The sequence below is a fragment of the Cnephaeus nilssonii genome (assembly GCF_951640355.1).
Source record: "Cnephaeus nilssonii genome assembly, chromosome: 9".
Lineage (NCBI taxonomy): Eukaryota > Metazoa > Chordata > Mammalia > Chiroptera > Vespertilionidae > Cnephaeus > Cnephaeus nilssonii.
The window spans coordinates 38,764,367-38,787,487 of NC_137080.1; the positions used below are offsets into that span (position 1 = coordinate 38,764,367).

A 23,121-nucleotide genomic window follows, 5' to 3' on the forward strand; every position below is an offset into this window, starting at 1 on the left:
TTTTTATTATTTATTGTGTTAAATTTTATCCAATTATGTTTCTGCATCTATTGAGAATATTGTAAGAGGTTTTATTTTATTCTGTTAATGTGGTTAATTATATTGACTGATTTTTACATTTTAAGTCAACCTTATATTCCTAAAAAAAACTCCGAGGCATGATATAATATCCTGTTGTACATATATCACTGGCTTTAGTTTGCTACAATTATGTTCAGAATTTTTTAATCAGTGTTCATGATAAATAGAAGTTTACCATTTTAATGTAACCCAATTACATTAAATTATTATTTTCCTTACTTCTAATGCCCTTGTCATGTGATGGGATCTATTTTTTTCCTTCAATGTTTAGTAGAATTTACCACTGAAGCTGTCTGAGTCTAGAATATTCTTTGTAAAAAAGATTTAATTATTTAATTTCTTTAATAGATGTAGGACTATTCAAGTTTTCTATTTCTTCCTGTTCTTGTTTTGGTGAATTAAGTTAGACATAATGTGACTTCTCTTTTGCAGAAATTCCCATAATTACTCGCAATGATCACTACTTATGTGTAACAAATGATTTGGTCTAATAACATATGTGTGATATAATCTTTTTTATTCACTCACATTTCACATTTTTGGTACTTTTCATAAATTCTAAAGCTATTATTTCAAGTTATTCACTCTTTCAGAGTAAAAATTAACAATCATTGAAAGCTGGCCTAAGTAGCATAAATCTTTCATCTTGGCTGCCATAACTACACACACAGCTGAGTTTGCTTTAAATATGTTCAATCGATTAACAAGTACATATTATGGCTTATTAAAATAGATCCTTTCAAATCATAAAATCAGGTGGGAAATTCACTATACAAGTCACAAATAGGATTTAATAAATGTAGGAAAATTACAGATTACCTAAAATAAATACATTTTTTTCAGACAAAGACACTGAGGCTCACAGAAGCTAAGTGACTTCTCTACGGTTACACGACCAGTAAATGGCAGAGCTGACATTAACAACCCGGGCCTCCTGGTTCTTGCTCTAGCAATCTTTCCATTCAAACTACACATTCCATTTGGCATTAAGAATGACTGAGCATACTGAAATCTGGTCTACAATTCTTTAAGACCCCCTAATTATATAAGGAAAGATAAAACAGGACCCATATCAGAGTAAATAACATTTTTAGGCTTTTGTGTCTTTTTAATCACTTTGAATTTTAAATGACTATATTCTAGCTTACATTGTGTTTCAGATCCCATTTCTCAACTGTACAAATATAGCAAGTCTTATCTGCCTAAAGACCTTCTGCTACTCCACTTTCCTCGCCTTTCTGCCCACACCATGCACTGTCCACATGCTGCTAAAATTATATTGACTTTCCCAAGTATAGCTGATTATATTCCAGCTATACTCTAAGTTCTTGGTGCTCAGGGATGATGATAATAGATATTGATATTATCTGGTGCAATGTGAAAAACACTCAGTAAATACATAAGGGACTGGGAGACTGACATAGTATTTGGATAACCTGGTGGTTATAAGTGTGGGTTAAGGAGACATCATGCCTAGGTTCACATATCAGCTCTGCCACTTATTACCTGTGTGACCTCCGGTACGTTGCTTAGCTTTTCTGGGTCTCAGTTTCCTCAGATGTAAAACAAAGTTAATAACAGCACCCACACAGAGTTGTTAAAAAAAAAAAAAAAGTCAAATGAGATAATCTGTTTAAACAACAACTGCCTCATAATAAGTGCTCAAAAAATATTAGCTGTGATGAGATTATATCATTACTGTTATTAACTACTCTGGTCCTGCCATTCACCATCATTCCTCCTGTTTTTGTCCTAAATGACTTGGAAAACTCCAAATCTGAGGGTTCAGTGAACCTCTTCTTTGAGAAATGTATCTGCTACATAAATAGTAAGTCATCCAAATCCCATTAACTCAAGGTAATTTTATTTAATAATCATATTTTAAAAGTTGGACACACAAATAAGTGGCAAAGCAATTTTGATTAAATCCTGTTTTCTCAATGGCTACTTGGAATACAGCATGCATATGCAAGCCCCAAGAATATTGAATAACAGATAAAATAAATAATGATCATAATGCAAACCACATTCTGATTCCCATTTCCCTGCAAGTATGACTCCATGTAAGAATTATAAGAGCCAAAAAGTAACATGCTTATTAACTGTGGGTTACTCAGCTTTATACATAGAGCTTAGCAGGTCACGTGAATGTTTCCACATTCTCAGCTAAGCTAATGGTTCCTTAGAGTCCCGTTCCTATAACCCCTTAAGAATTTCAAGATTTGCCTGAAAAAATATATCATATTTCCATGACCATGCCTGAACACATATTTGGAACGCTCACCGAGAGCAAACTATCCTGGAGGACAGGAAATGGTCATTGTTTTCAAAGAAAGGCAAGACGCTCCTGCACACAGGAAATCAAGCCGGTCTCAGGGGCTTGATCTCATCTCCCTCCACACAAACCTGCATGTCCTGTGTGGGCCCTGCCCTTCACCTCACACATAGGAACATGGTAGGGGATAAGAATATGATCACTTGCCATTTAAAGTCAAAGACATTTTATTTAAAACTGCCACATAAATGCATCCAGAGAAATACAGTCCCTCCTTCTTTCACATTTCATTTCATTTAAAAGTAATCAGGGACTTAGAGGGAGTCTGGGCTTACAACAGGCAACTTGTAAGCCTCTGGGAAAACCTGTCCAAAGACTCAGATCTAAAATGTCGTTTCCTAGATACACTGTTTTCTGCAGCGGAGCTCGGTAAAACTTTCATTAGAAAGTTGCTGCATTTCATCTTTTCCTCGGGAAAAGGAAAATAATGGCTCTGATGGTTTTATTGATTTTTATTTAATTCTTGGGAGCAAAAATGCTGTTGTAGGGCAAGTCTGAGATTGAGATATAAAAATCCTCCTTCGAGTCCCAGCTGGTTACTTTGACCAGAGGTAGACGCGGTGGGGAGACCCAAACCTGCCCAACCACAGCAGAGGACTGATGGCAGATCAATGGAGCCGAGCGCTATTTCACTGGTAAAGCAGCAAAGACCTTATTTTGAATGTCTTTACTTCAATAGTCACACTTGCAGGGGAGCAGGGCCGGCCTAGTATTTTGATGGAGAGTCACTATAACTCGGTTCGTGCAGAAAAGTCCTTCCCTAGCACAGTTCTCTTTGAATGAAGTCCCAAAGGGTTGGGTTCAGATTGAAATCTCTAATATGAGAAGAATTGCAGCGAGGTCGCGATATCATTAACCTGAGTTATCTTTCAAAACTCTTGCTGATCGGCAGTCTGCCACTTCAGACTACGCTCATGCTGTGATTTTTAAAATTAGCAAAGAATGAGGTTTTCATATTCATTCAAACTAAAGGAATAAACGAATCTTTGCATAAAAAGAAGGCGTCGGTTAATACTTTCAATTATTTTCTAATATGATTCTTATAACAGTGTTTTTTTTAATGACTGCTCTGTGTGGCAAAGCCTTATTCTGTCTACCTCCTAGAGTCTGCAAAAAAGCCTATGATTCTTATTTAAGGATTATGATGATTCCCTTCACTGCTTGGAGAGGAGAAAAAAGAAAAAAAAAAAAAAGCAAAATCGGGGCTATTACCCTGTGTTTATAACAAGTCTATTACCATAGTAACAACTGTGATGTCACAAACCCAATGCCAAGGGCCAAATTCTGTCTCTGAGTGGGGAAGGGCAGCTTAGCCTCAGAAATCGGGTGAAATCGGATGCAAACACGTGTGGCCAAAGGAGGGTCCCCAAAGCACAGGGAGTTCCCCTTCTCTAAAGAAAAAGGGGGCAGGAACAGAAAAGCAGATCCCCAGGCACAGAAGTAAGCTACACCCACACTTCTGTACGCAGCTGTGCAAAGGGAGAGGGGAAATCCAAGAGCATGTGGTATCACCGTGTTCCCAATCACGAGTATTCCACTGGGCCCACAGCCTGCCAAACGTGGACGAGGGCCAGTGGTCAGCCAGAGTACATGAAACATGCCTGGAACCAGCGCCCGACCAGACCGAGCCCTCTGGTACCTCCGAGAAGCAGCAGCTTGCCTCAGGATGGCAATCACTTTCACACCAAAACGGGGTTTTACCCCTACTACGTCACCCCAGTTCACAGAACCACGGATTCTCAGGGTGAGAGAACTCATCGGGTCTTCCAAAAGATGTGGACTTTAAAAAAAAAAAATAGCCTTTTGCAGGAATAAATTGTATCCCCTGTCACTGGGGAAGTAGCAAATTAGTAAGTATTCTTGCTAGAAGTGCAACTCTGTGTTATAAAGTATTGGATTAGGAGTCAGAAGACCTTAGTACTAGTCTTGGCTCAAGTACTTAGAAATCACGTGGCCTTGATAAAGCCATTTAACCAATCTGAGCTTCAGTTTTTTATGTAGTACTATCAAACATGCTAATTCCCAGGGTTACTGTAAAGATCAAGTTAAATAAAATAGCAAGTATCAATGAGTTTCATACACTGTAGAGGATTGAATACAAACATAGGTACTATTATTAACATTCTCACATGGTCAGTTCACAGTACAACAATAATTCGAACGCTAATCATTGTTTTCTCTCCAGGAATCCAAAGCATACCTAGGATCCCCATCTGTCCTCTCCTGAGAGGTGGACACTTGCATGATACCGTCAACCCTAAACTATTCAGGGGCTGATTATCGAGGAGCCTGTGGCTTCTAGACAATCTACCATCTCTTAGTTCCCCCTCAGGAATGCCAGGTTAACCTACAGATGGCTGTAAAACTCTCAGTGAGAGTGCCTCGGCTCTATTACCCTGAATAACAACTCTGGTACAAGTTTTAGCAAAAGAAAGAATTGAAACGGTTAACGAGACAGAAGTCTTTGGATAAGTTGTGGGCTTTACTTATCCACAGGGAATTACTCACATAACTGTCGGAGAGACTATGGTCAAGGTCAGACAGGTTGGGGCTCATTCAACAACAAAGTAGCCTGTGCTGTCTCATATGTGGGCAACAGGAACTTGAATAGTATTCATTTACTCAACAAATGTTGGTGGAGCACCCACTACGTGTCAGAGCTCACCACATACCCTGAAGACCCCACTATTTCCCGGCCCTTGTTACTGTCCCTTATGCTATTCCACAGAGGACCTTGGCAACGCTCACGGCCTGACTCTTAGAAACGCTATTCACTTTCCAGTTATCATGAGACTTTTACCAACCTTGCCCTAATGTAAGGGTTACCAAACTATGTCCCTGGCCAAATCCTGCTCACTGCCTTTTTTAATATAAAGTTTTATTGGAACCCAGCCATGACCATCTGTTTATGTATCATCCATGGCCGCTCTCCTGCGACCACAGCAGAGTTCAGCAGTGGTGATAGGGACAGTACAACTCCAAAGCCCAAATTTCTACCTGACCCTATGCAGAAAAAGTTTGCTAATCCCTGAATTAGATAATATGACTAAATGAAAATTCATCTCTCCTGGACATTTCTGCTTAGGAACGAATAGGGTAAGGTCCTTGAAAGCAGAGAACCTTTCTGTATCTTTGTCTTTTCCTATAGAGCCCAGGAGTAGGATCGAGTCAGGTTGAGAGCAGATACAGAAAATTAAACATGTCCTTCCCTACATTTTGCTCTGAACAGATGAGCGCCTTGGAGTCGCATGGAAGACAGCATAAAACCACTGGTGTTGGGTTACTCTGGCTTGTAATTCCTCAGAGTTCCAACGTCTAAGACTTCCAAGGCTCAGTTTTTGGCCTCTATCCCTTTGCATATTTATTTCCTGATCTGATGTGGAATTAGAATTAAATAGGAGCTGTGTGCTTGAATTCCACGTGGCTGGCTCAGCAGGAAACTCCAGGGCAGGTTTTTTGGCATGCCAAACGCATGTTAGCCTCAGCTATGCTAATTTCTAAAGCTGTTTGCTTTTGCTCAAATAAATCTTAGGAGGGAATTTGCATTTGGATGCACACCTTTCATGCACAAATTATGTGCATGATAACTCTAGGGCCGACTGAAACTGAAAAAAGGAAAAAATTAAATGGCTTTTGTTTGGCAGGCACCATGTTAAGGAGCTTTGCATACATTTTCTCAGCTCAGGGACACAGCAAATCCCCTGGCACGGAACCACGATCCCCATTTTACAGATGGGGAAACTGAGAAGAAGAGAGTTTACGTGATTTGTCCATGTTCACAAAGCTGGTAAGTGACGAAGCTTAAATTTGAACCCCCGCTGCCTAAATCTGAAAGCTGTGTTCTTTTCACTGAGTCACACTGCCTTAATGATACCCTCATCGCCATCATCACTCACCTAAGCCGCTGGACATCCATTCAAGCATGAACCTTACCTTTATAAAATTAGTCACCCCTCTTCTTTCCAGTTGGCCTATGCAAAATGGGTCTTGCAAAAAGCCATTTCACTTGTTCTTCAAAGTTCCTTCTTCCAAACCCACTTAAGAAACAGCCTAGATTACCCATCTCTGCCATAGAGTTCTTTCTAATTCCTAGAGAGGTCTTTGAGAGCTTTCCAAAACTGCCCATTCCTTTAGAACCCCATACAGCAGACCTGGCCCTCAAGGCACTACCAACCATGCTTGCTTCTTTTCTTGCTAACCAGTCAGTATAGATCTTATTTTAAAAATAATTTTATCCCTTTTTACTTCAAACAGATGATTTCAGAGAAGGAAAATACGTTTTTGTAGCCAGTGGCAGAAAAAAAAATTATGATAGGTTGAAAGTTTACAGCCTAAGCAATAGATTGGAGAGTTTGCTTAAAATAGCAATCCTACTTTAAAGAATGCATGCATTCACATTTCTTATCTACAAAGTTTCTAAAAGTCTTTTCCAAAATTAACTCGAGCTTGATCATTATTTTTAAGATAGTTGAAACAACTTTCTATGAGTCATTATTGTTGGAAACCCCAGTAATGACTTACCTGCTGGTGGCTTTATGAAAGGTGGTGGAATTAAAGGTACAATAATGGGCACGTTGCCATGATCCTTTGACCCTGCAGGTGAGTCACTGAGTCCATTTCCTGTGGCAAGCCCTGAATAGCCTGTGCTTATATTGTATGGTGAAATAACACTGTCCTCGGGTAATTTTGGTTTTGGCAAGGAATTTTCTGTAAAAGAAAAGAAATCGCATTCAACACGACAAAAGAACTTTATTTCCCTTATGACCACATTTTCTCGAGTAAAATAGCTATGTAGCAAAACACATTTTCCTAGCAAACCTTTAAACACTTTACCAGAACTCTACAAACCATCCAGGACCTGTTCAGGCTTGTTGCCATAAATTTCCAACGGGCTCCTTTATAATTTGCCCCGCTATGATAGCTAACATCCCAATTGCATCATGATGATGAATTTTAGCACTGTAAAAGCCCATAGAAAATTGAGAGGCAATTAACCTTTTCCATGTACAAAGTGATGTATAGCAGGCATCGCTCTCTGTCTAGCGGAGGAAAGCTGAAAAAGTGCCCCACCCACCCAGCACTGTAACTAAGTCCCAGTGTATTATAAACTTGGTCCATAATATAATCAAAAGAAAAGAAACAAATGATTAGGAACAAAACTGTTGTTGCACAGGGTAGACCCATTAAATTAACCCATTAATATCAATTAAAAATGAAAATAAAGAAAACTTACAATAACATGAACTTTGTGAATTTTATCTTTGCATGTCAATCATTTAAAACAAACAAACAAACAAACAAACATCTTAACCATAGAAAACAACTTAGTCCCTTTAGTCACATATCCTGGTACACAGTTCCACAGAGGGAAAGGTTATTACCTAGACCAAGTATTTTATGAGCTATTAGTTTATAGAATATGGACTCATAACTCGTATTTTTCATTTACAAGTGAAATTGGTACTATTGCCATAACATGATGTGTACAATTTCATAGCAAGCTTAACATAAAATTTGTCACGTACATTCAATTCCACATGCCTGCAGGACAGCTCATTTATAGTTCGTGGCTTGGCATATAAGAAGGAAAAGTGCTATTTTAGAGACTGGAAACAAAATGCATGAACAGGTAGTTTATGCCAATAGACTCGGAAAGCAATGCAAATACTAATCAAATTGCCAATGACAACACACAATTAGTTTTACCCACATTTTATTAAAGTTCCTCAAATTGCTTCTTCACATATTCCTCTTCTTTCTTGGACATTCCTTCCAAATTTACCGTATTTTCCGGTGTATAAGATGACTTTTTAACCCAGGAAAATCTTCTATACGCCCAGTAGTCTTATACGCCGGAAAATACGGTAGGTTCATAATTTCAGTATCCATACAACACCTCCCGATGGTTCTAAGCTCCCTCATGATGAGACATCTGGTTCTGCTACCACCAGCAGAATCAGTGTTAATTCAACTCTGTCAAGCCTCTAATTTCCACTCTTTGGTTGGGCTTTAAGGAACTTCTTATAGAATAATACAGGATCCAACCATCTACTACGTTCTTACTCCTCTACCTACCCCACCCACAGGTGTTGGGGATGTGGGAAGGGTAAAAACCTCAAACATGAAACAGAAATAGGGCTTTTCTTTAGAATTCCCACCAACAAAAGGGGGGTCGGGGGAATTACCAAAGTAACCATGATACTCTCTTGCATCTGAAAATCTAAACCTAGCATTTCACGTCACAGAAAGCACCAGTCTCCAACAATTCATATATCAAAGGGCTTAGAAAAGCAGAAGTTAGCAAACATTAGCCCTTTCTATACATTTGTGGGCAGGACTAGAGCACTCAAGGTCCCTAGCCCTTGTCTAGCTAGTTCTCCCGTTGCTGGAAGGAGATCAAGCTGTGTCTACCTTTGTTTTATGTTGTGCTCTTATATTCCGTGGAATTCTGCTTATGGGAAAACACCACTGGGGATGTGCGTGTAAATCAACCATTGGCATAATCAACAAAATGAGTCCCAAAGCAGCTCAATTCTGGCAAGTTGAGATAGTTAATCCTTCTTGGCATGAACACAGGCACATTAAATGTCATTACCTTTGAGAACAGAAATGTGCTGCCGGCTCTCTCCATCTGTAGGGTAGCTCCTGAATTCAATATCTTCGCCATCTTTCAATTCAACCTTATCATAGCCATACCAGCCAAGGAGTTCATTCATGGTGTTTTCTGCAAAGTTCTGAAAGAGAAGCATAAGCTACTTGTTTATAAAATCAATAACTATTTGAAAAGAATGCATAAATCAAATTCCATTTGCACCACCCGCTTTCTACCAGCCTCCACCCACCTCCCCTAGGGGCATGTTCATTTTTCAACTCCTGTTCAAAACTGTAATGCATTTAAATCTCAGGATGACACGTCAAATTATGGCGGGCCTTCAGACATTTGAAATTTAAAGATAATAAGAGAAAAGGTATTAGTTTTGCTTACAAACAGAAACACAATTTTAGCATCTTCCTCTGCAAAGTCTATACCTATACCACACTAATACAGAAATATTGAAAGGTATAGCACAAAAACAGCGAAAAAATTTTTTTGAAAATGAAAACAACTAATTAACCTTTTGTGGCTCGGATTAATGTAAGTTAGAATTGCTTTCTAATTCATTTCAGATAAAGCAAGACCTCAGCAAAGAAATGATTTAATTGGACACTACCACACAGAAAGCTAAATAGGCTACAAGGTTCTCCCTTTATTTTAATGAATGAAGAAAAAATTTATTAATAGTAACACTGAGTGACAAGGGTTTCCCTTTTTTACTTTCCCTTTTCAAGAGTATTCTTTAAAAATAAATGCAGAATTTGCTTTATCAATTTCATTAGTGACAGATTCTTCCTCCATGAAATCAAAGGACACTGTGATTGTCTTTTGACGTGTAATATAAAAGTACCAAATAACTTTAACGTTTCCAGCCCACCCAAATTTTGGATAACGTATGAAAACTTTCTGAGCTATAAATTAATATCTAAATATAAGGTGCTGTTGTTATTATAGCTATCAAACTGTGAAAATAATGAATCTACTTGGACAGATTTAAAGCCTTTATATCAGGTGACTATGTTTTATGAATTTATCAACTGCTAGATCTGGAAGCAAAATGTGAGGCTGTGTTTGTTAATTATCTTAATGTTTCTGTGGGCCTTAAAGAATCTCTATCCAGGGAAATAGAGAGATATTGGTTAATTGGGTACAAACTTCCAGTTATAAGATTTAAAAGTTTGGAGATATAATTTACAGCATAATGATTATAACTAATAATACTGTATCACATCCTTGAATGTTGCTAAGAGAGTAGATCTTACATGTTCTGACCACAAAAAGAAATGTTAAACTATGTGACAGATGGAGGTAGTAGCTAATGTTATAGTGGTAATAATTTTGAAATACATAAATGTATCAAACCAACCCCTGTACACCTTAAACTTGCACAGTTATGTGTCAATTATAACTCAATAAAGCTGGAAAATTTTTAAATAAAAAGAAGGAATCTACATTACAGAGTAAGAGCTTAATAAATGTTTATTGAATGAATTTTTAAAAGCATCTCTATATGACAAGGCAGCCTGAGCCTTCTAGTCTGAGCTAGAAATCTGTATATTCTAACCTTCTCTATCTTTTCAAAGTCATTTCTCATTCTCCCTAGAAGCTGTCATTTCTGCATTACACTGGGATGTATAATTTATATACCTGAAACAAAGAACCCAGGTTAAACCAAAGTGCTCACAGGCTCAACGTGGGAGTTCCATGTTCTCCTAAATTTCACAACTAGATTTCAGCAGAGGTTGCATTATTTTTAAAAAATGATATTACACTACTGACTCCACAAAAACAAACCTGGCATTTCAAACTACCCAAAGGATGCTAGATTTTTTGCTTTAGTACTCACTTAAGCTTAGAGCTCCAACGGGGTCAACCTGTGATGGCACAGTGCACAAGCAATTAAAAAAAATCTAGCCAGATTGATTCAGGGTTACCATCCGTGAGGCCAACAGTCATCCATATCAAGCTCTAGTGAGGCATTTATTCTCGCTGATGGCTGGTCATGTCCACATTAAATAGACATTCCTTTCATGAATGCACAAAGATGATATGATCGATATGTATAATAAGCTCAGCAACTTCTGGAATACCACTGAGGAGGACTCAGCTAAATGCCGCTCTGCTCAATCAAAAATGATCTCTTTAATGAGGCATCAGTCTCCCCTAACACCCAATTTCTTTCACTGAGCTCAGTGCCTGGACTGAAGAATGACAGTCCCTACGCACACAAACCGAGGTCCTCCATCAGTGGTCTGGCAGCAGAAATCTCCAAGGATAAGGATTACACCTTGCATCAAAAAAACAACTTCAACCGTTTTAAAAGCCAAGTTCAAGCCATCCTATTGGTCTATGGGCTACTTGCCCCAATCTCTCAGAGAACCGTGCCAAGACAGAAAATCTTCTGCATAGTAACTCCTGGCCACCATATCCAATTTTTTAGACCATTTGAATCTGGGCACCTCTCTCTCCAGTTCTGTCGAACCTCTGAAGTGACACAAAGGCTACAGATGCATAATTCATGGAGCAACCTCCCAGTCAGCATATAGATGTGTCTGTTTTAGTTGAGCTGCAAATCCATTCATTCTTTCAGAACCAATCCCAGGGATGAAATCCAGAAGTTCCACACATTTAGATAAAAACTAAAATTTCAACTGGATTATTAACACCAAATTCATATTATTTGGGCATCGTAACTGCATCTCTTAGTTTATGGTTTGTGCTGAAAACTCAGACACTTCATGAATCAATATGAACTTGATCTATTCCATGATATTCAAGTTACTATAAATATCAGTGGAAATACACTCTAAAACATTCCCTTTCTTGTCATTGAAAAGAAAATAAACTCCTTCATGTTTCAATATATGATTTCAAAAGTAGAAAACAAAAGGTTTAGAAAGCCTCAAGCCATAAATCTCAAACCTTTCGTGACAGGAGGAACAAGACTTTCATTGAAAGAAGAGGAAAACAAACACCAAAGTTTCCTTTTAGTGTAAGCACAAGAAATAGACTATTACCTCTGACTTATACACTGTTGTATTAAGAAAGCGGCCCTGCCTGGCCAGGTGGCTCAATTGGTTGGAGCATTGTCCCATACACCAAAATGTTGTGGGTTCAAAACCCAGGGCACCTACCTGGGTTTCCAGTTTGACCCTGGGTCAGACATGTACAGGAGGCAACCGATTGATGTTTCTCTCTCATCTCTCTCTCTCTCTCTCTCTCTCTCTCTCTCTCTCTCTCTCTCCCTCCCTCCCTCCCTCCCTCCCTCCCTCTCTCCCTCCCTCCCTCCCTCCCTTTCTCTCTAAAAATCAATTAAGACATGTCCTACAGTTGGTTAGAGCATCATCCCAATAAGCCAAAGTTGTGGGTTTGATCCCTATTCAGGGTATATACAAAAATCAACCAATGAATGCATAAGTAAGTGGAACAACAAATTATGTTTCTCTCTCTATATTGAAAGAAGAAGAAGAAGAAGAAGAAGAAGAAGAAGAAGAAGAAGAAGAAGAAGAAGAAGAAGAAGAAGAAAGAAAGAAAGAAAGAAAGAAAGAAAGAAAGAAAGAAAGAAAGAAAGAAAGAAGGAAGGAAGGAAGGAAGGAAGGAAGGAAGGAAGGAAGGAAGGAAGGAAGGAAGGAAGGAAGGAAGGAAGGAAGGAAGGAAGGAAGGAAGGAAGGAAGGAAGGAAAGAAGGAAAGAAGGAAGGAAAGAAGGAAAGCAAAGAACCCCAAGGAATAAACAACTTAACATTTTTAATTTCTAGGTAGAATTTGATGCCAGATATCATATGGACTCATTATAGTGCTAAACCAAAGGAAATGAAATATACTTTTGTAGTTATCATCCAAGAAACATAACATATTCTAGGAGAAATGAATTTAATGTTTATGGCCCATAAGGGGTTTAAGCCCTTCTGCCATAGAGTTCCAACAGGCATTTTTCCAACATTTTTTGTATTGTTATCTTTTATAAAAAAAAAATGTTCTATTAAAAGAATTATTCTTTTCCTACATAAGGCCATGTCAGTTATGTGTTTTTTTAAGGTGAAAAATAAAGGTGTTAACAGTTAAAGTACAGAGATTCTGAGGTAAGGATGTTCAATAATAAGAGAAGCTACTGTACTAAGGGAGACTATAAAATTTGCTTCCCCCTTAATCTTCACCCACCATTTGCTCTGGAGACTTAGAATAGGAAACTGAAGTAGAGTCTCTGAAAGTCTTTCCAGGCTCTGAGATTTTGTTAAACCAACGAACTTCTGCTTATATGAGAAATGAAATACCTTTTGCAAAGAAATATAATTATAGTGATCACACATCATAAATTTTACTGAACAGCCACTATTTCAGATATTTTATCATTGCTCCCATAAACCATCAAAATGTGCCAGAAATTTCAATATCCTGGCATCTGAATCACATTTTGCAGACTGCCTCTCGCCCTTGGAAGTGGCACAAAAATCCTCTCTCATACCATGTGGTCCAATTTGGGTTTGGAAAATAGGTCACTATAATTATAATGATAATGTCTAACACTCTTATAGCACTTTATAGTGTTTCCACATCCTTTAAAAGTCTCCTGTTCCTTTCAATAACCCTATGAATTAGGTATTTGATTTCCACAATAAACTTTTGGTGAACCTATGTAACATCCTCATTTTACAACAGAAATGAAAGCATCCAGAAGGTAAATGACAGGCATGAGAGATCACCCAGGAGAGTCAGCATGAAAATACAGGTCCTTATACCAGGTCTCTTTCTGTTATAACTTCTGTAAGGTCCAATGTGTCAGCAATCTCAAAGAAGCTACCTTCTTGGACCAAAGAATTGCAAAGCATTCATCCCATAGGATGTCAATATCACATATATACAGCTTTCAAGCCAGGGCACGTCTACCTCTGTTAAAACTTCACTTTCTTTCAGATTTTATCATTGGGCCCTACTCTCCTTAATTATTTGTACTGTTGAAATGGGGGTGCTCAAATTTTATAATTAAAATTTAACCTTCTCACTTGACAATTTTTGACATCACATCTGACTCTAATTGCTTTGCACGCCTCTTACTCCCGTACCTCTCCCTCACCCTTTACAGTCTCTCTCTCACCACCAGGACTCCTAAGGTAAGAAGACAACCCTAACATTTAGTCTGAAAGCATAATCTCTTCCTAAAATTTAAAAAAAAAAAAATCACAGAAAGATGGTGGAAAGGCAGGAAATTTTACTATTTCTCCATTCCTCTGAGTTCTTTATATACTGGCAAACTTTATTTTTATCAGAACTGAATCCCCAGGACATTAATTAGACACTGTCGTTATTCAACTGGAAGTACTGCAAGTTCAATCTAACGATTTTCAATTGAACATTTTACCAATAAAGAGTTGGCTTCAAGGCACTTTGAAAATAACAATTATTACAAATTCTCAAAATACCTCTGAAGCACAAGTATTTCAAGGTCTTCCAAAAGGACTAATGATTTTATTTTTAAAACAGCAAGCAGATTTTAAAATATACATAAGTACCACTGATTTCTTTCATCCCAGGCCTTGCATAACTGAATGTCAATGTGTTTTCAACTTTGTATCCTATCCTACCCAAGAGAGCAGAAAGCTTACAAAGAGCTCCCAATGACTCATTGAAATAAAGAAAACGCCATGTCCTTCTTCTCCCCACAAACATAATTCCCATTTTCCCTGCAACTTCCAGTTCTTTTTATTTTTAATCCTCACCTGAGTATATGTTTTCATCAATTTTTAGATCATTCACTTGCCTCCTGTGGGCATCCTCATGGGGGTTCGAACTTACAACTTGTGTATGTGCCCTGACCAGGAATCGAACCCACAACCTTTTGGTGTTATGGGGACGACATTCCAATCAACTGAACCACCCAGCCAGGGCCCAACTTCCAGTTCTAATAAGAGATGTCATCTATCCCAAATACACTAAAAGTTACTTGAGGGCAAAAACCTTTTATTTCATTTTATGCCTCACCTAGCACCATGCCTGGCATTTAGAATGTACTCAAGAAATGTGCTAATCCATTTGAATGCATTCACAAATATTTTAAAAATGTATAAGTGCAGAGAAATGATCAAACAAAATTTTTAAAAACTGATTCTAAAAATAAATATTTGCACATTAAAAATTTATAATAGCCAGTGTTAATGAACACTCTCCTAGTATTGGGAATTGAAGTTGATACAACATTTGAAAAAGGTAATTTGTCTCTATGCATTAAAAGTCTTCAAAATGTACATACCCCTTGATTCAGGAATATTATGTCTAGTCATTATAGAACCTAGTCTAAGGAAATAAGTATGAAAATATGCAATGTTCAGGAACATTTATCTCAGTGTTATTTTTCTTAGAAGCATACTATAATGCCAAACAATAATAATTTGGTTAAATAAATTACAGCTTAGTCATGGAATACTATTTTATTAGTAAAATATATTCTGTAGATAAACTTTTACTGCCATAAAAAATATTAACAATATATTCAGTTTTAAAAGGAAGGTTAGTACACCATAAGACTATTTTGTTTTTTAAAAGAAACTATATATTATACATAGAAAAGGGGCATGAAAAGATGTACATCAAAATGTTGACAGTAATTGTGTCTGGGTGGGAAAATTATAGGTGTTTTTTTTTTTTACTTATTTGTATTGCTTATTTTACTATTTCTGTCATGTCTGTGTATTATTTTTGTAAAAATAAAAATAGTTTTAATTAAAAATTAACAGTCTTCTCATAGACAACCATGCCAGCCAAATTCACAATCTTAATGACAATAGAGGATCTGCCAGCTATATTACTTAACTTCAAAATATTCTGACATACATCATCCAAGAAAGTGGAGCATATGAGAAATACTTTCAAAGGAAAAGGAAACCCCAATCCTGAACAATTTTACAAGGTGGGAAAAATGTGAATATCTCACTAGTTAAGGTTATTAACAATAGAATTATGGTTGTTTATGGAAAACATTTTACCTCCCCTTTTACCTCCATGTGTACTAACTTCTGAGGTAGATTTCTATTAAGAATCATTGGACTCACTCATTGAGACTCAAACAGGAGATGGGGAAAGAATCTGCAAAAGAGAGAGACCATGTCTTTTGTAGAAAGTAGGCATTGAACTTGATTAGAAGGCAGCACCTCGCTCTATACCCAGGTCTGGTCTAGGGCTGAATCTAAATCATCTCTGTTAATACAGATCAAGTGGATGGATTTTATTTTATGGTTCTGCCAAGAAGGTGGGAGGTAAAATTTAAACAGTGGAAAAGAAATATTGGAAGAGCCCATTAGAGATTACAAAGTAGTTCCACATTCATGATCCCACTAGATCAGATGGTATCCTAAGGACCAGCCACTCTGCACAGATGACCCTTAGAGGGTCATGCACATGCATGAAATAACGAGAGCAGCCAGGTCTGCATTCCTGATGCAGACTCTACCCACTGAGCCCTGCTGGTTTTACCTGAACTGCACCATTTTAGCTTGAAATCCTTTGAAGATGGCCACTGCGCTCCACTTGGGTCACTTTGCAGCATTGTTCTCAGCCACAACACAGTTATTACAATGCAGTTTTACGAGCAGAGGACACATCACAACACTAGAATCTCACCCCAGCCTCCAGCAGGCCTGGAGAGAAAGTCTGGTTGTCCTACTGATCCAGTCTGAATTGGATGGCTGTATATGGTAACTGGCATATGAAACCAAACTTGTGTGCTTCCACATATAAAATCCATGTTGTTTTGCTGTCTTCTTGTAACACAGAGCAGACACTTATGTCCTCACTTTTTAATCTTTGGCCAGGACATCAATTATCCCAGGAAGGTCAAACAAATGCTGTGAAATTGGGAATAGCAGCCCTCGGGCTAATATTGTGGCAGGCATGGCAGGTGTGCAGCTGTGTGCAGCTGTGTCCTGTCACAGCTCAGAACTGCCCTAAAAATCGCCAAGACCTGTTACATTGTTCTCCTGACTGAGCCAAAGCCTCTGGTCCTCAAGCAGGACCGAGTTCCACAGCCCTCTGGTTACACAAGAGATATTAACACCCATCCGTCCACGGATCCCAAAATATATCAAAATCTCACTCGCCCCAGGCTTTCATGTCTGTTTACATGTTTCAACTGGCACCAGCAAAAACAAAGTACTCTAGTTTTTTCTCATTTTAGGAAAATATTCAATAATCTTATTAGCTCGAGAGTGCAGCTGTGGCTGACTTCCCATCCCGCAAGAGGAAGTTTTAGACTTCAGAGATTTTTATTTGACCCACCTTCTACTACTTCCAATAATATTTTTCAGAAGAAGTAAAAAGACTTAATAAAAAGAACTCTTCCTTAGAAGATATAAAAAGTCTGGTCCCCCTGACAAGACATTATAGTTCCCTAGAACTCCCCTTTTTTCAGATAGTCACTTGCGCTCACTGATATTTATGCTTTTTGAGGCTCTGTTGGTTTGTGTTTTTTTTGTTTTTTGGGTGTTTTTTGTTTTGTTTTGTGTTTTTTTTTTTTACTTTCCTTTAAAAACTCTGTTGCCTCTTGGTTTCTGTAAGTCTGTCTTTCACACAAGGAGAGTAGGGCTTGGCTTCTCAGAGCGGTGCTTGGCAAGCACAGAGGCAGGAAACGCAGAAGGGAATGAGTCTGTCAGACTCATTTTCTTCTAGTTCAAATGTTTATTTCAGATTTGGGAGGAAGTGGAGTGGTTCCTTTCCATTTCCTCGTCTCTGGAACCTGCGAGCTGTATGAGGCTTGGAGAATCTCTCTCACCACACATCATACTCACAGGTTCACAGATGGAGACTCTTCAGAAAACCTCCAGTTGAACAGAGCAGAACTCACAGCTCTCGTGCCCTTCTGGGACCATCGCCCAGGGGCTCAGGACTGGAGCATTGAGCTGGAAGACGGAAAGCACTGCCGAGAACAGGGCTGGTGGGCTCAGGAACATCCTATCCCAGCTCCCAAGGGGCAAGGACTGGGGACTAATGTCAGTCCACATGGCACACCTGAGGCGGAGAGGTGTGGCATCATTTGTGAATGCCCCAGTGGGATCTGGTCCTGAGCCCACTTTCTAGGTTCCTGAGACTTACCGGGTCTGACACCAGGATGGCGTTTCAACAGCAAAACCTAAAATATACATGTTTTAATAATGAACTGATTTCAACCCATGCTAACTTTTCTAATCCATACTCTGATTTCTCCCTTTTATTTTCATAAAGCCAAGCTATTCATCTCACTGCACTCACCAGCTCAGCTCTGCAACTTGTTTTATCATCTACGCAACTGACACAGTTCATTTTTAATGCCAAATGGAGGCCATCAGAAACCAAACTAGAAAAATCTTGTGGCGAGTTTACTACTAAACTCTAACAGATGTGACTGACTCTAACTGTAGGCATCAGGGCTGACGCATAATTTTAGGTACAAATTACTTACTGAGAATATTTGTAGACAGAAAACTTCTTTCAGCAAAAAAGAAGACCCTAGACATTTAACACAGATTATCTTGTAGTTTAGCAATTGACAAAGTAGCCAAGCATTGTAAATGCATTAATTATGGTTTGTTTAGGCAAGTTCCCAGGGCAGAGTGCTTGATCTAATCATGTTGGTTTTGCCAAAGAGTTTTAAAAGGTAAAAATCCAACTCATTATCTTTACTCATAGTATAGATTTTCTAGTTGCATTACTGTTTGATAACCACTGATTATGTTCCCTAAGACCTATGTGCACAAAATACATACCTTTAAGTGAACTCTACCTACACTTACGCATCTATATGCATTTACACATCCAATAATACAAACTAGTTTTTATATTAAAACGACCATGCCCTGGATGAACTCCCAAAACAAATTAACCCTTCCGTATGTCAGAATTCCCTCCTTACATGCATGTATTATGATACTCATGAGTTGACAGCATAACGAAGACATATTACATTAGATACAATCACAATATTCAATTTTGAAACCAAAAGTAGTCAAAAGATAGATTACATTTTTTTTTTCAAATTTCCTTTGTTGGCCACTAATTAAATAAGGCATACTAATTGCACGTATAGTAAAGTAATGAGTCTTTTTAATCGATTAAAAAACCCAGGAGGAAGGGAGGAAGAAGAAAAGGAAAGATAAAAGAGTCATTGTAAAGGTCATAATGAGACAAACATTTCTGCTTGAAGATATTGTCACTAAAGTTACACTATAAGCTAGCTATGCCAAGTCATGTACTTCTCACACACAAAATTATATTGTATCAAATTTAAATTTGTTACAACTGCCATGTACATTAAACCAGTGATAAGGAAAATGTAACTCAATATCTGATCTAGTGAAACAGCAACCAATATTAGCTCCCAGCCACATGAAGACAATCCCCAATGCCATTACTGGTGTCAGCGAAACCTCAGCCAGTTTGTCTTCTCCAGCCGTTTTCAAATAAATTTGTGACTATCTCAGTTAGGAAACCTTGAAGGAAGTCTCTATGAGGAGGTAATTTTGTTGCTCATTCCCAGTGCCCTGCATTGGCTGTACTTAAAATAGACACTTGTACCAATGTCCTTTCTATTACCGAAGGGGGGAAAAAAATCACATACACACCAGTCCTTTTTCTTTCAGCTTGCAGAGAGGCAACTTGATCCAACCAGTGTTGAAACCTGAGTAGGTCACTGTACACCATGATAAAACTCCCTAATCCCTGAGCCAAATCTCCCTAAGGGGGGCCTCCTCCTGATCCTCCACTTCCCAGGCTGACTTTTCCATTCGCTCTCTCCTCTTTCCCCCTTTCATTTCCCCTACCTTCAAGCCTTGATATGTGATCCTGGTGGGGGCTCAAGTTTCCGTTTTTACAGCTTAGGCCGTGCTAGCTGTATACATTCCTTTCTTTCTGCCGGGCAGTGATTACTTACCAGGGCTTAGTTTACACTGGTCCAGATGAAAGCCGTTCAGATGAAGGCAAACACAGCCAGGCAGCTCCAGCGGCACCGATATGAAGCTGCACAAGGCCACATTGTGTTCTCGGTGACATTTTGTTGCACATATTTTTATACAGGGCAACCAACTTGTTATGTTCCTCTACACTTTAGATGGAGGGGTAACAACGCCCTGAGGTTTGGGGATGGGTTTTATTGATATGGTTATTACTCTTAAAAACGGAACAATTTTAATGAGTTCGAAATAACCCTTTCACCTTTTGTGTTTGAAAAATCACTTTTAAAATGAGGACTTTCCGTGCTATTATATTAGAGGAATGCCCACTGAACAATTCCACTAGGAATGGGATTTCAGGACCCCCTGGCATGGTGTGCTTTGACATGACGGAAGATTTCGGCCAGGGGTCTCTGACACATTGTTCCAAACCAGAGAGGAAACACCGTGCTACAGGCAACTGAACTATTGGCTGGCTGAAACTTTTCATTTACTGCTACTATAGGTTGAAACAATAAGGATTAAAACTTCAAATAGGAGGTGGTGACTTAAAAGAAAAATAACATTTTCAAAAAAGGAAATTCTGTGCACAGAGGTTAATTCTATACTTAGTCCTGTAGCATTGGCTAAAAACTGTGTAATTTTTCCCTTCACACAATGTTGTTTTTGTTTCTTCCTCACCAGTTCAGACAAACATCTGTTATACTGTAGAAGGACAACTATCTCCCAAACCACGGAGTGCACCCGCAGCCAAAGTCAACAACGCGAGCCCCAAGCATCGAGCACAGTCAGCCTTTATATCCAGCCGGGATAACATTTCACATGTTTTGATTAAAATTAGCTAATTTGTAATTCTAGAACCTATGAAACTTAAAAGCTGCCATCCATATAGATCACATTAGGCAGTGTTTTAAAGGGCCAGTGCACACTGATTTCCTGGTTACTTCACCTCTCTCCTCTTCCTCCACCCCCAATTTAAAATGAAATGGAAAAGTGATCTGGAAACGCAGGAAGGGTAAGTGAGGAAGAATGGTTATTGTAGATGGTTTGAATTCCAGCCCCTTTGGAGGACAACAACTCCTACTGGTCTCTCTCTCTCTCTCTCTCTCTCTCTCTCTCTCTCTCTCTCTCTCTCTTTTTTAAACTATGATTGGAATCAATGGTGGTTTCCATCCCAAAGAATGGCACTGATTTCCAAAGCAAATCTTCCTTAACTCTCTTAGGACTGAAGCTGTACCTCATACTTCCACGCACTAAGTCCCTCACCCAGAAAATAAGAGCCTTAAGTTCAAAATTTGGATTGTATGGAAATTTCCCGGGGGTGCACATATAGGCTATATCACCCATGTGTCCCTCTCTAAGCGTGGGCTTCATACAAGGCACTCTCACAGAATATGTTTGTTCTAAGGAAGAAAACATCAAAATGCGATCAATTCAACTCAGTTGCGTGCCGCTTTCATTCAGTTTGTCTTTTAAATACAAACTTAACCAACCTGACCAAGCCAGTTGGCAGTGTTAAGGATTCTATGCAGAAGATGGAGACCTAAGACTAAGGTCCCCCCCAAATCTGCTCCTTGTGTGTACCTCCAAGAAAAACAAGTAAATAAAATATTCTTTTCCAAAGCAGGAGAGGCTCCTGTAATCACGGAATAAACCCCTCGCCGGGCAAAAGCTGCAACTTCCTAGAAAATAAGGGGGTGGGGGGCCGAGGAGGGTCTGGAGGCTGAGCGGTGCTCGCTCTGGTGCCATCGCTCCGACGGGAACAGCTGGAGCGCCAGGCGGCTGCGCTCGCCACCTCTGGAGCACCGCTGGCCTGGCGGGGAGCCCGGCCTCGCCGAGCGGACCCGGGGCTGGCCTGGGCGAACAATGGGCAGGGGCTCTCCGCAGGCCGCCCCTCCGACAGCAATCTTCCAGCGGGGCTGGCCCGCGGCTGCTTCGCCGGGAAGTGAAGCGTGCAAAGGCGCGGGAGGGAGGGGAGCGGGCAGGGGCGGGCGAGGCGAGCCGCACGTCAGAACGGTACCCAGCCCCGCGCCGCCCGGGCCGCGACTCCCCCTGGCACTGACAGCCCCTTGACGCCGCACCGCCGGCCACTTGGGGGGAAGCGGGGTCGCGTGGCGGGGAGACGAGCCGGGGAGACGGGGGAATCGAGCGCTCCCGGGTGCCTCGGCCCGGCAGCTCCCAACTTTGGAGGGATCGAGAAGCGGAGCAAACTGCACCGCCGGCTGGGAAAGCCTCTTGGCCGCGCCCGCCGCCGCTCGGGCCGCCGGCCGCCTCCCCCTACAGCGCGCCGGCACCGGCCCGGGGCGGACACGGTTAATCGGTCTGTGGTTCCCCGGCCGCCCCCACCCCCATCAAACCGGAGGTCGGCAAACCCCGAGGATGCAGCCCGCGAGTTGGCCTCCGCTCGGCACCTGGAGGAGCGGCCGAGGCGTTCGGGGCATCCTACCGACACTGACAAGCGCGCCCCTGCACCCCCAAACCCACACCGCGGCCCGAGGGGGGCGGGCGGAAGAAAGAGCTCGGCCTCTCCGGCCCCGAAGCCCAAACATACCTTCATTTCCTCATTGATCTCCCTTTTCACGGGGTGAGCCGGCTTCCTGCTCCTTTTATTTTCCGGAGGTCTCCCTTCTTTCTCCATTTCTGCCATGTTTTTGTGTCTGGTTTCTGTGGAGATGAAATGGCTGCTGCCGCCGCCGGCGGTGGCGGTGGCGGTGGCGGTGGCGGCGGCGGTGGTGGTGGTGGTGGTGGTGGAGGTGGTGCTGATGGTGGCAACGCTGGCGGAGGTAGCGGTGTCGCGGGGCCGGGCTGGGAGGGGGAGGGAAGGCAGGCGCCGGGGAAGCGGGGTCTCTCCTAGCGGCGGAGGACGTCAGAGGCTGTCAGAGGGGAAGGGGGCTCGAGGAGTCTCGGGGATGCCGCCGCCGCCGCTCCTGCTCCCGCTGCCGCCGCCGCCGCCGCCAACGCCGCCGCTGCCCCTGCCGCCGCCGCTCCCGCCGCCGCTCCGGCCGCCGCCGCCGCCGCCGGGCTGCATCCTCGGTGCCCCGTGGAGTCGTCAGCCATCTTCCGTCGCTCCGTCCGTCGGCATGGGCGAGGGGGGCGAGGGCCGGGCGCGGAGAGAGCTGCTCTGGGTGTGCGTGCGTGGATGTGTGTGCGCCCGGGAGAGCGCGCCAGCCCCGGAGCCCGGAGCCGCCCGCGAGCCGAG

The 23,121-nt window shown here is 40.9% G+C and overlaps 1 protein-coding gene across 1 annotated transcript in view; it reads right to left on the bottom strand.

Moving 5' to 3' along the window:
• Nucleotides 1–22,823, bottom strand: part of SOBP (sine oculis binding protein homolog) — a 160,975-nt gene extending 138,152 nt beyond the window's left edge. Inside the window, exons 1-3 of the mRNA XM_079781458.1 lie at nt 22,474–22,823; nt 9,012–9,150; nt 6,938–7,123 (exon numbers count right to left, since the gene is read on the bottom strand). Of these exons, the coding sequence (XP_079637584.1) occupies nt 6,938–7,123; nt 9,012–9,150; nt 22,474–22,569 (421 nt within the window). The 5' untranslated portion in view covers nt 22,570–22,823. The remainder of the gene's footprint in view (nt 1–6,937; nt 7,124–9,011; nt 9,151–22,473) is intronic.
• Nucleotides 22,824–23,121: the final 298 nt, after the last annotated feature.